General features: G+C 41.1%; 1 protein-coding gene across 3 annotated transcripts in view; it reads left to right on the forward strand.

Moving 5' to 3' along the window:
- Window positions 1-4,717: 4,717 nt before the first annotated feature.
- The window catches only part of LOC111244514 (uncharacterized), a 102,179-nt gene continuing 93,861 nt past the window's right edge, over window positions 4,718-13,035 (forward strand). For all 3 annotated transcript variants that reach the window (XM_086981222.1, XM_086981220.1, XM_022791721.2), the window contains exon 1: window positions 4,718-5,401. Coding sequence is in view for 1 of the 3 variants with exons in the window: in XM_022791721.2 (XP_022647456.1) it covers window positions 5,341-5,401 (61 nt within the window). In the remaining 2 variants the exon portion in view is untranslated. The remainder of the gene's footprint in view (window positions 5,402-13,035) is intronic.

Below are 13,035 nucleotides of genomic sequence, written 5' to 3' on the forward strand. Positions count from 1 at the left end.
ATGATTTAAAAACATACCTTGAACTTGCTACGTATGACATAGCTACGCTGCTTGCGTAAGCACACTAGTCACAAGACAAAAGAACACAGGCTGCCCTTATCGTTCGAGTTCTTCGACCGCTATCGTCATCAGGTGTTTTGTCAAGCGTCTGGCTTCTAACACAAATATACCTATGCTCGGATTCACACCTAACCCTCAGCGTGCCCCAAAGATTAGTAGAGAAACACGTTACCCACCAAGCTATCATGGGGTCATTTATGCATAGTCCAATTTGGTCAAACTAGACCTTTTGCGCACCTACAACTCATTAAAGTATAGCGTGTTCTATGTAGAAAGAGCTGAATAAACGCTCCTTTTGTTAAGACCTGCTTAATCCAATGCAGTGACCCTATACGACAATTAAAAATTGTGCCCTTTGTCATGCAAACTGTAACCGAGTGATATTCAGGACAATGCAATGTTCATCATAATAGCTTAAGCGCTTGCTTCTTTTGCAGACATTCGTATATGAACTTGAAAAAGGCCTAATTGTCGTATTCTTAACGTGCGCGTTTTACCGCGAAACAAAGATTTAAAAATACAACACTTATTCATTTATACTCGAGTATCTTTGATTCTAGTTATGTTATCGTCTAGTTTAGCGCAACGATGCCTCGCCGTGAATCGAAGACAAAACACAATTAGTAGGTTTTTTCATTTAGTATTTCCTACATAAACATGCCGTATTGGACGGTATCGACTCTCAGACACAACATTCAGAAGGTCCCAGTTTTATCCGAAACTAATCCCATATAGAATGGTGACTGTATTATGAGGTGGCAATAAAAGAAGCGGGCCGTTGCATCAAGGTCGAATTGGGCAGTTGGAATTGCACTCAATATTTGGTAAAGCTGCTCTATATAGTGACCGTAATCAGATCTGTGTTTCCTGCCGCTAAATGAACGCGCCACTTTAACCATTTCTAACAGACATTCAGGGACGAAGCGGTGTATCGGTAAAATGACAATACAAGATTAGCCGTCAAATAGACCTCCAACATACGCATATAGATTGCGTTAACGCTATTGATCAGATAAGACACAGGCAAGATCAGCAAGAATTCGCAGTAAGATCAGGCACCTATTCCAATGAACTAGAACAGTGACGGATACGTACTTCTGATTACGGTCCATTTAGGACAAATTCTATTAACGCGTTTGGGCCGCGGATGGACGTACGCCGAGCTGACTCGTACGCAATACTTTATGTACGACTGCATACAACGCGTGCGTAGCTAAATCTTGTCGCCTGTTTTCTAATTCTGTGTTTAGAATCGTGTACCTGCTTAAAATTTTTCGCTTCTAATAGTCCAGCTCTTCGAATCGAGAGTCAATTCCCTTAGCAGGCCTTTCGCTACAATGGCCAGCGTGGCTAGGAACTTCTACCAAGGATACACAGTACAACACACTTAAGGGCCCGTCTATAATTTATAACGGCTTCTTCCGATGTTCGTCTCGGTCTTCTTTACTTCGTAAAGAAGAGCGCTTTAAATGTTTATTGATTGTATATCTGGCAACGAAGCCACGCGAACAATTGAAATGAAATTTCGTTCCCTTGTGTGTATTCGTTCTACCGCGCGCAGAATTCGACTCTGGCAGGATAACGACCGTCACGAAAGTGCACAATCTATCGCATATTCTTCATACAACTATACAACGATACGGTCCACTAGACGGAAAACGCGAAATTGGTTCACGAGCTGATATCTGCAGGCAAGCAATTCCTTCAAAACTTCAACAATCGAGTCCAGCAGCCAAACGAACACGAAGATGCTACGCCATTCCGACAGGGTGAACCGCTATGATGAGCCGAAGGAGTGACAATACAGCTTCATCCTATCCGGTCGGGAGCTCTCGGCCGTTACGAACTGTCGTAGGCGCTTTAATATCCCCATAGACACAAAATCGACCACATCTGAATATTATTAGAAAAATCTAAGAATAGCCAATGGTGAAAATGCCTGATTCAAATGAAACGCAGAAGTTTCGGTTGTTTGAAACGTCCCAGAAATAGCATGAGTTCTTCCAATCTTCTAGATTTTCCTGCGTATTTGCAAAATGATTTTTTTTATTTTTAAAAATCGGATTATCACTTGTATATATATATATATATGTATATATAGCGCACACACACTAGTATGCGAGCGACTAAAAATGCATAGAAAACAATCCGCATCTATAGTTAGTGTTGAATGAAAGGCACTATCTATCTAAAGTGGAACGTCGGTCAATCAAGTGAAAAAAACTTGAACCCTACATCAGGTACTCGATGCACTAATCTTGTTTAGATATTATGTCTCAGAGCAGACGTTATGGCCTAGAAATTGTCTAGAGTTTGGCATACTTAGCTGACGTGATCTGCACTTACTACAATTTGTCTTACCATTTGGAGACATTCCAATGAATCTGTGGAATAGAAACTCCAATAAATTAACTTACCTCACATGAAGTTGACAACCGACTTCTAATTCATTGGCAGTGTAGCGCGTAACGTAACGTAACGTGTCATAAAAAGGGCATTTCGCCGATACATCTGTGTTCTTCAGTGTAATTCATATTACAAAGGTCAGAAAGGTCTAAGACAGCTTTTTAATTCATTTACGCTTAGCGTACAGCGTATTTATAGTGGTGGCTCAATATTATTGTGCTTGCTTTAAGCACCAGCTAGTATTACGTAACTTCTTAATGTACGCTATGAGTTTCTATAACGACTTTCCTCACTGAGCAGAAACGATCTCCGTCATGCCCTTCCTTCATCACCTGCCAACCGTCGACCTGCCCCATCAAAGCGTCGATGATTAGGAAGCTTTTCAGAAAAGACCCGTGAATGCTATAGCTTACAAATGTTGACTTTTTACTAATTTTTTAAATGACGGCCATCGCTCGAATATTTGCGTGATGTCTTTGGCTAAATTCTTCTTTATCTAACGAGATAATGGCTCTGAATATTAAGACTGGCATTTTGTAACGGTATGTGTTCTCTGCAGCGCTAGCTTACGGCTATTCGATACAGAAAATTTATAAGATCTGATATTCTGATCTTACGCAGAGCGCCAGTACCGGCATTACAGACTCAGAGATTACAGAGGGAGATACCGCAAGGTTAGTGATTGATAATCTCGATAGTAATAAACTCAACTGTGCAAGTCTAGCTTCATTCTCGATTCATATGGGGTAGACATCGCCCCCGGGAGACGTCGGCTCGTTTGTGAAGTGTATAAACTCTTCATAAAAAATGCCTTAAATGCCAAAAAAAAACTTAGCCAAGACTACAAAGTCCACCCTTGTGCTTAAATCAAGAATTGGTTATCGGCTAGATACGTACGGTCACTTAATGACGCGATCCGTCATGAGGCTGTAGCTAACAGTAATTGGCAAATCCAGGTGCAGATTTCAGACGGTAGCAGAAAAGTAAAACACTTAACTGGAACTATGAATAAAAATAGCTTGAAACACTGACATAAAATAAGGGAGCAGCTTTCTGTGTTACTTTTACTAGACCAATCTAAACGCTCGCCAAATTCTTTATTAGACGCTTACTAGTGAGTCTGTGGAATGAATTTGGAAATAAAACAGTCGCTGAAGTATTCTGAAGGAGCGATTCTTAAATGAAGAAAATAATCATGTGTGGCAAATTAAATTGTACTCCATCTATCGGTTCTAACTATTAAGCTTTGGAATAGTTGTTGGATATATTAGGATGGTCTGTCACATGGTACTGAAGTATAGTGGTTCTGCGAAAGAATCGCACAGACAAAGCGGCCTTTTATTTTTGACTTCTGATTATACCGTGTTGTTCTGGGTTTGTTTGAGGAAGCATTCTAGAGCCTGAGAGCATCTAAGTGAGAAAAAAGTTATTTACGTTAGGCAAATGAAGAAAAAAAAGAACTATCAGATTTGACTAGGTGCAGCGAAGACATCTGTTGACCCGAACTACTATACAAGCGAATACAATACGAGAGGGGCCTCAATCGACCTCTACGTACTACGGAATCTGTTACCGATAACAAATGACGGCTGTTCCTCGTTACTAAATGTAATGGAAGGTTATATCTCGCATAGAAAAGCAGCTAGCAAGCGAATAATTTCTAGACTTCTCTTTACGATATCAAAGAATAATTGGCTCCAGATTTGGGTTTAGATACCTTTTCTTTAACTACTTGGGCCTCGTATGGAAGACGACGACATGTTTACGTGCACTTCACTTAATGTTTGCTAGTTGTAACAGGTTGAGGTGTGAAAGATCTAGCCCTGTACGCATTTTGCAACCCAGTTGAGGGTTAACAAAGATCAGCTCGACTGTATTTCTAACTTCGCTAGTAGCATATATAGGTATAGCTTATACTATTCGTCATCTTACAATTTAGGTACTGGGACTCAACGGTTCGCCACTTACTCCCGATGCGTTCATTGTTATTGTTGTTATCGTTGTCGCTGAAGCAAACGTCATTATCGTACCGTTAATATACCGTTATCACGTTTACAGTTTCGTTTCGTTTCTCTTATAGTATTCTTCTGCTGCGAAATAGCGTAGCGCATATATGCCCGCTGTACCGCGACGTTTTGCCAGCGGTCTCGGTAGTGCCCCGCTGTTGGCCAGTTTTTTCTTCCCTTTCCGAGAAGGGCGAGGAGAGAGGCAGGTGTCCCTTTCCATTTCTGTCGCTGTTCGATTTGGCGTTTTTCTGATCTGAGCCAGCCGTTAAGATTTCGTCGTTCGACGTTGTCGCTTTGAGCTACCGAAAAACGTCTGACAGTTCGACTTCTGCTGTGGTGGTTGTGACCGTGCTTGTGTGTGGGCAAACGCGCGGCGTTCGGTACTAGTAAAATAGAAAAAAGAAAAACAGTGGTGTTCGTTACATTTAGGTTGTTACGTTTTGCCAATGGTATCTCGCCATCGTAGAGGATCAGTAAGATTGAATAAAACCGCCATCTTTGTTGCTAAATTGGATACATTTCATCCCGGTCGACTGCGCTTTTAAAGATACTTCTTGAAAAGACATCGCCGAAATTGGTTGCCATAAAAGCACTGGAGACGTGGTCGCCATCTACTTCCGCACGCAATATAGACTTTAGCTGCAAGCTATACTACAGCAGTTGCTACTCGGTCTAATGTTCTATTTCTACTATTGAGTGCTTTGGGGAGCGTTGCGAGGGGTCCGTTCAGTCCTGGGCGGTACCTGTGAGATGTGAACAGTTTCCGAGATAGAACAGTATAAAGACATATTCGCTTGCAATCGTTGCCAGTGGACTAGATTGTGGTGCTCAGACGAAAGCCGACTGCCGGCGATAAAACGTCGAGTGGATGATTGACAACGTGCTCTATGAGCAGCAGCCGAAGCGTACTGCCAGCTTACTAAAGAAAGGTAAAAACAAACAGCGGATTAAATTCATATACAGGATTATAGAGTAAATGTATTGCTATTTCGCTTCAAGTTACCTGTGTGGTCAAGCCATTAAGATTCGCGAAGGTACCGCCATCGTATCTGTAGCAACCGTTGTCCAATAAAAACACACGAATTGATAATGACGGCAAAGCAACCGAAATGCTTCTCGATTAAGAACTATAGCAGAACCGTTTCTACCGAATACATACATGATACAAATCCATCCTTGAGAATATCAGTGTTTATAGTACGTGATTGAGGGACTTTTGTTGTATGAAGATCTATGATTGTATTCGCTTCTAAATAAGGTCCAGTTTTGAGCTTGCCATGCCCGTGATGTTCGTGTATACACTACTACTTCAAGGCTGATTAAGCACGATGAAAAAGACGCTGTTAAGGTCTGTGCAGGTTTCCCGATTGACAAGCCCTGATTTAATAGAGAGTATTCATTGCACTACCTGGCCATTCGGTTTCACGCCTGACTGACATCTGTGCCTCATACCGTGCCCACACAGTAACACGTCGATCGCTCCTGTGCTAAGGCAAAGATATCGTCCTGTTTTTCTGCCGACAGCAGATGTGACATGCTACTTAGGACTTTGCGTTCCAGTTCGGAACCGTACGGATATAATCTGCGAGACAAGTAGATAGGTTTAGCGATCTCTTGACGCATCCGGTCACCTGGGCTTAACTTAACGGGTGCTAATGTTACGCATGTAGCCATGGTACTTCAACCATCTGGAGAACAAACAAGAACAGAAGAAGAATCCGACTTGCGTGTTAGTCTAACGGTCGATGTGCTAAACGTATATTAGGATCGTTTAAAAAGCATTATAGATGTACACCCGTCGTTGAATTATGCCGCATATGCATAAGATCAATGTAGGAACAAGGGCGGACCTTAATCAGATGAAGTGTAGCTTGGACCGCTTAACGTACCGGTAGAAATGTTCTATAAACTTTGGTAGAAAAAAAAGGCTTTGATAAATATTGGAACTGTCATCTCTTACCGTTTTACTTGAACAAAAAAAAAACATCGTACGGCTCCTATAAACGCTTATTCATATAAAATTAACGATAAGGTACTGAATGGCACATACTGACGCATTTATCTACACATCGAGAATCGATGATTGAATGATTCAGTGTCCTTAATCTATATGATGCCATGATAACATATTATCGAAAGATTAGATTGTCGTCTATACGTTTTGGTAGGTTCAAGATTATACGCTACAGCAATCCGCTCAGATATGATAAAAATAATCATTGAAGATGAATTGCATTAGTTTCGTGGCCACCTATGTTTAGTAAATTCTGCGTGATGTTTGCTTTGCGATATATTACGTATTTAACGCGTATCGGTTTGAAAAAACCTTCATTGATCGACTCTCCTCAGTGAGGAGAAATAGTCTTTAGTGGCCGTTGAAAACATCAGTGAGGCCCAATACAGCGTCAAACGACGATGTGGGCCCTTAGCTCGGATCAGCTGAGGCGCTTTATATATATTGCTAACTAAAATAAAGTGGAGGGCTGACAAGTGTGGTTAAAATGAAATGTAATGGGGCGTGGAGACAAATAGTTACTATTACAACCAGGAATCAGGGGAGAAATGCAATGATTGCGGCTCGTAATCATGTGGGAAACACATAGCGACAGCGCGAGCCTTTCAATGGCGTCATTTTTATGGTCTCTCATTTCTTTAATTTTTTATGTCGTTTGCGAGAGAGAGGGAGAGTGAAAAAGTATTCCAACAGTATCCCTGGAAAATTTTTTTCCCGCTCATCTTTTTATCATTGTCCATCGAAGCCGGGCTTAGGGATTTGTCTTCTGGGTCATAATCGTAGGCATAAGAGAACTAGGTAATTTAATAATGGGTCAAGCCCGAAATAAAAAGGATGCCACCCCAATCCTCATTAGTTCGAACGGTCTTTTAGCTAATCAATTCGGTAGTTCGTACCGTCTGTAGCGATCGTAGTAACGTAGCTATGGGTAGGGGTTTGAGTATGTTTCAAGCGCATCGATCGTGGAGGATTTCGATGCTGTCAAACACTTCAGCATTAAGACGACATTGCTACCGGTTTTTGTGATTCTCGTCATTGTTATTATGAAGTAAACCCTTCCACCGCTAAAGACGACGGCAATTTTTACGGGCCGTTTGAGCGAGTGGCATATCAGGTTAGAGCTGAATCAATTTCGCCTTGTGACCAAATTAATTAGTGGCGTAACCAATCGCGCAACCTAGGAAAATTTCCGAAATTGGAAGAGCGTCAACCTGACAACGAGATGGAATAATCAGCGATGTGGATTCGTTAACATTGTAAAGCATTAATTGGTAAACTTACGATTAGGAGGATGGAGGATGATAAACTCGATAAACGTCTCGTTCTAGGGGAAAATAAGATTCATATAGATATTTACATGGCGAATGTTTATACGAAAAGGAGTAGCAGCCTTTATTACGCTTCTCGGTTGATAACTGACACTTAATCAGCTAGACAACAGCTAGTCAACAAACAAACTAGGATATCCTCGTGAAACTAAAACACTACATAAGTCCACCATGTGTACCTTTCCGTGGCGTACATAGAACCGGATGAAGTGATTCTAATAAGGAATCAGATCCCTGGAGCGTTGGCGTCGGTGAACCAAAAAGGTCACAGACAACTCAAATACAAATTAATAATTTTAAGATCAAAGTAAGAACATGAAGATTATTTGTTCAATTATGTATATAATATTTTGTTAGTGATATATATACAACATATATGTATATAGGTACCCGTTCGTATCGTGCAGCTTTAAGTGACTGGCGAACTCATTAGTATTTCGTACATGTCTGATGAAAAGGTGCGGACTAATCCAACGGAACCGGTGAAAACCTTTTTCTTCATTTATGTCCAATAGATATTTATAATTTCTCTTTTGTACTGAGATCAATGTGCCCCTGCTTGCAAGTTGACAAACAATTCTATTTGCCTGCCAGGGCATTTTATGTAGCCAGTCAACTGTCGAGTCGGTCGTTCACTTTTTAACCAAACGTACACAAAATAAAGCGTTTTGAAATTTTATTACTGTTTTGATAAAGATAATTGCTAATAGCCTTATTGGATAGCAGGCCGACTTCGGCAACGTATTTTACGGCGGCAACGGCCGCTATCCAATAATGACCATAGAAATACTTACTGATTTATGAAACAGTTAGACGTTGCAGATGAAATCAACATTGTGAAGTTCATTGACAATGAGGCATATTTTAAGAGTTTATAGTTTTTAAATGGATCAAGTCTCGTTGCCAGTTCGCTCAGTACATAATCGTCTGGTCAGCTCTCCCGAAAGAGTAGACAAACCTTCCCACGACAAGATCTCCCTCGTGTCGCCATGTGTAGTTCTATCTCATCTTCGACAACGTAACTGTACGCGAGAAACACAAATCGGATGTTAACGGCCCTGACCAACTGGTCACGCACGTACAGGCATATGTTGGCCAGTGCAGCTCTGCTATTATAGGAGTTTCAATATAGCAAAAATGGTACGTGAAGTGAGACGAGCACAAAAAACCTCACCCTGCAGGTATCTCTATCAGTAAACAAAGCTATTGGAGTAATATTCATTCTATATAAATGTCGCATTTGGGTTTCCGTCTCGTCCTTAAGACCGACCCAACCCTGCTCATGTCATCGGTAGACATGACATTTTTCAACTATTGTTAAACCAGCAAGAGATGTGTAAATACCATATTATAGAATCATATAGCAAACAATAGATTATGCCCCAATGCGGCTCAGCGATTGCCCTTTTTCCCCGTCGAATGGCACTAAATAGCGCTCGAATACTGAAGTTCATGTGGTGGTAATCATTCGTGGACACTGTTGTAGCATGTACCATACATCGTCAACAGCGTGCAGCTTCGATCTGAATTCAACTAGTGGCAGCCATATACCGATCGATCCAGTCTGTATTTAATTGTCATCAATCAAACTATGAACGGATGGATGGGATTTTGTTCGTTGTTGGACCATGTGGAAACGAAATTTTGCGGTATTTACCTATCACTTCGTCTGCTAGGCTTAAGGAAAAGTATATAGTAAATATTATTGATAGACTGTCGTATGAGCAAAAATGAAAACTATTGATATATAATAATGTTGATGGTGTTCCACCTTTCTTCATATAGCAGTAGGATTATGCGTGCATCACCGATTGCAATCGAATCAAGTGGTGATGACGCTTCCTTCCTGTTTATGTTTTCTGTGCTAGTTATCTAAGTGGCTGTTCTGAAATTGTCAATTCATTTATATCATATATCAAATAAAGTTACGATTCAACAGCTAAACAGATTTCAGGACATACAGAGCATCGATCTTTACTAAAATCAGTCTTCGAGAAATGCAACTGAACGATGTCGTAGCTGGAGCAGCAACTATGATACCATTGAAAGTGGTGCCCGTACACCCACAAAACGTAACTGGTTTGAATGCAGATATAAGTTTTTCCCAACTGCAACTTTAAACATCGTTGAATAAATGCCTGTAACGCAAGACATTGCATCAGGTGTATACGTGCGTGACCAAAAAATACCGTTAAGCGAACAACGTGTCTGGATCATAGCCCCCAACGGAGCTGTTGGCGATCTGAAAACTCCATTGACAAACACCAGATTAAGGCCATCACTAATCGGTTCTGTCCAAAAAACAAGTTCATGTTTCAGAAGAAAAAGTCAGGTACAGCGGCGAGTGCAGAGAGTTTCACTCAGATGGATCGGTGAATACCCTAGGAACTTGCGAAGGCTCTTGAGGTCGTAAAAGTCAAGTTCAAACGAAAACGTTTTAGCGGCTATTCGTCAAAGCTGACGCAGTGGGTATTCACGTGTCGTCGAACCGCCTTTCATAGCCTGCATAGAACACACAGAGTTCTATCGACAAATTGGGCGCTCGGCGTAGAAGTTTAAACGAGAACGAATTGAATAGAAGGATGCGTTGACTTATCGTTCTGCATTCCTACTGAAAGGGAACAGAGCAAGTCGATTTAAATAGGTCTTTAAATAGAACAGATGCGGCGGACTTAAAGTACGCCTATTAGAATGCTTCATTCGTGCTCTGTCCTTAGTCTATGTTAGTGTTTGACACGGGGGTCCGTTACGGCTGATGGGTCCACAGAATCTTAACAGATTATCTATATCGGCGAAGCTAAGTTGCATTTTCAACTGCCAGCTAACCGTAGGCCTCATCTGGCTACGATATAAGTTTACTCCAATTCTATTATCTATGAAACGTTATTTCTATGTATTGTCATCCTTATTGAGCTGACAAAAGTTTACCCTAACTTGTGCTAATGGCGTTACGTTCTGTCCTCAGAGGAAGTGGAAAAAATCCAAATGACACGTTAGCAAGAAAGCTAGCTGCATTATACAAGCACATTCCAATCTGAGAGAAACAATTACCTGGTAGAACATGATTAGTGTCAAACACAAAATTACTATCCAGGATACTGGCCAATACATATAATACGCATACGCGATGAGATCTGTTAAGTGTCACGACACATATAAAACTCGAAAGCGCTGTCTGTCAAGGCCAGTCAAGTCAACTGCAAAAAAATACTATTCAGTAAACTTCGCTCCATTTTATCGTGGTAATCTATTGCCACGCATAGCAAAGCCGACATATCTGCCGAAATTAGCAGACGAATTTACATCTCACCAAACGTTTGTGTACAGCCCCGCAAGCCAGCATCCGTGTGTGCTTACATATAGAGCATTATTCGAGTTTAATCGAGTATAGTGGTAAGTACTGAAGAAACGAAAGTAGCCCTACCTGCCTGCCTGCCTGCCACAGGACACTTAAGACTGGCCATCCCGATTTGGCCATACGACAACTTTGCTAAAAGGGGGACATCGAGCAATATATATATATATATATATATATATATATATATATATATATAGCAAGTAATTGGTCAATTTTTGATATCAGTATTCGCTTTCGTATCAAAAAAGAGGATTTTAATATAATTAAAATGGGCTGTAAGAAAAGATATGAATTGACTCGTAAGCGCTTGCTTGTTGGATAGACTACGAGCTGCAGATACAATGAATTTCGCTAAGCTAGATAGACATAATTTGAGGGTTAACTGTCTCAGAGCTTTCTCTGATACAATCGGATAAAGCTAAACAACTAGCTCCCTCGAACCTACTGTAATGTACGTTGCTACAGTTATTACGGGCGAGGCTAGCGGCATTTTCTTTCGAATAAAGTCCTCCGAACGGACAGCATCTTAGCCTATGATCACGATATTGTTAGATTTGGAGGCATTTATATTCTACTTATATTGCAAATGATTGACACGTTTCCAACTTCTGACTGTACATCGATTTGTAAAAAACAGGGTTGATAACGGAGCAACCAGTGAAAACGTGGTCTCTTAAAGCGCGACAATTTCTTGCTTCGTTGCATCCTCTGGATATACATAAATTACACGGCGCCCTAAAGAAGTACATTTCTTTGCAGGAGCGTTTGAACAAAAATGACAGCCGTCTATCCCTAGATTTCCAGTGTAACAACGTTGCGCCAGCGTTTTAATGGCACAACCCTTGCGTGTAGAGACTTCAGAAGATCCAGTAGTACCAGCTCTATTCGGTGGATAGCCTAGTACCGCATAAAAACCTCTGTCCCAAAAAAAAAGACTATAAAAGTCAGCTTCAACAAATGAACGCCCTAAGAGTAACCTCCTTTTAACTGGAGCTCACATACCCCAGACATAAGTTAACAAATTGAAAACTAGGTATGAGACGGGTCGCTGTTGGAAATTCTACGTGTACGTCAATACAGCACAGTTAGTTAGCTTGTTATATTATAATATCAGCTGAAACCAGTTAGCGGATAATTTTATTTAAGGGTCAATACAAATACTTTGCAATCCATCGTGGGGTGGTGCTGGGATAAAGGATTAACAGTTAATATTATACCATACTCGGCACCCGTTGCGACGTTTCAGTTGGGAGATAAAGTCAAACGATACACCTATTACCTTTTCGACAATCGCTATCCCTACGCCCCGCCAGAGGTCAGCACATGCAGACGACCTAACGGGGTACTGCCATGCCGTTTTGTGCACAGAGGCGGACCTATGGCTTTTGGTTCGTTAGTGAAGCCCGCGTCACTGTGCGTCGCCATGTAGCAGACTTCTGATGTTTCCGAGTTTCTATCGCTTTTATCATTGGAAATAGTAGTGCGATGAAGTCAACTAGGCGTATGGTTCATGCTTGGTAGTTAGCAGCCCTGTGAGTAGGATGTAGCCTGCCTCTCTCTCTACCTTACTTTGGTTAGCTGGTACTAAAGCCTTCGTACTGAAGAAGGTAGATGATTATCGATAGAGTCCTTTATATAAAGATAAGGTCCTCGTAAACGTATACCAAAAAGGGTGGCTCAACGATGTGACTCATTGAGCTTGTATCTTCTCATACTTCAGAAGCATTTCTGTCGACGTAGTGTAGATATATGTTACCCCCCCCCAATCATGGGTAACTTACCTAGTCAGATATTCATGTGAAAGTTTCAAGTTTGTTAGCGCAAATTGTCTGAATGAAATAATTTGATACTTCTTTTTTCGTA

This window comes from Varroa destructor, unplaced genomic scaffold, assembly GCF_002443255.2.
Source record: "Varroa destructor unplaced genomic scaffold, Vdes_3.0 BEIS01000002.1, whole genome shotgun sequence".
NCBI lineage: Eukaryota > Metazoa > Arthropoda > Arachnida > Mesostigmata > Varroidae > Varroa > Varroa destructor.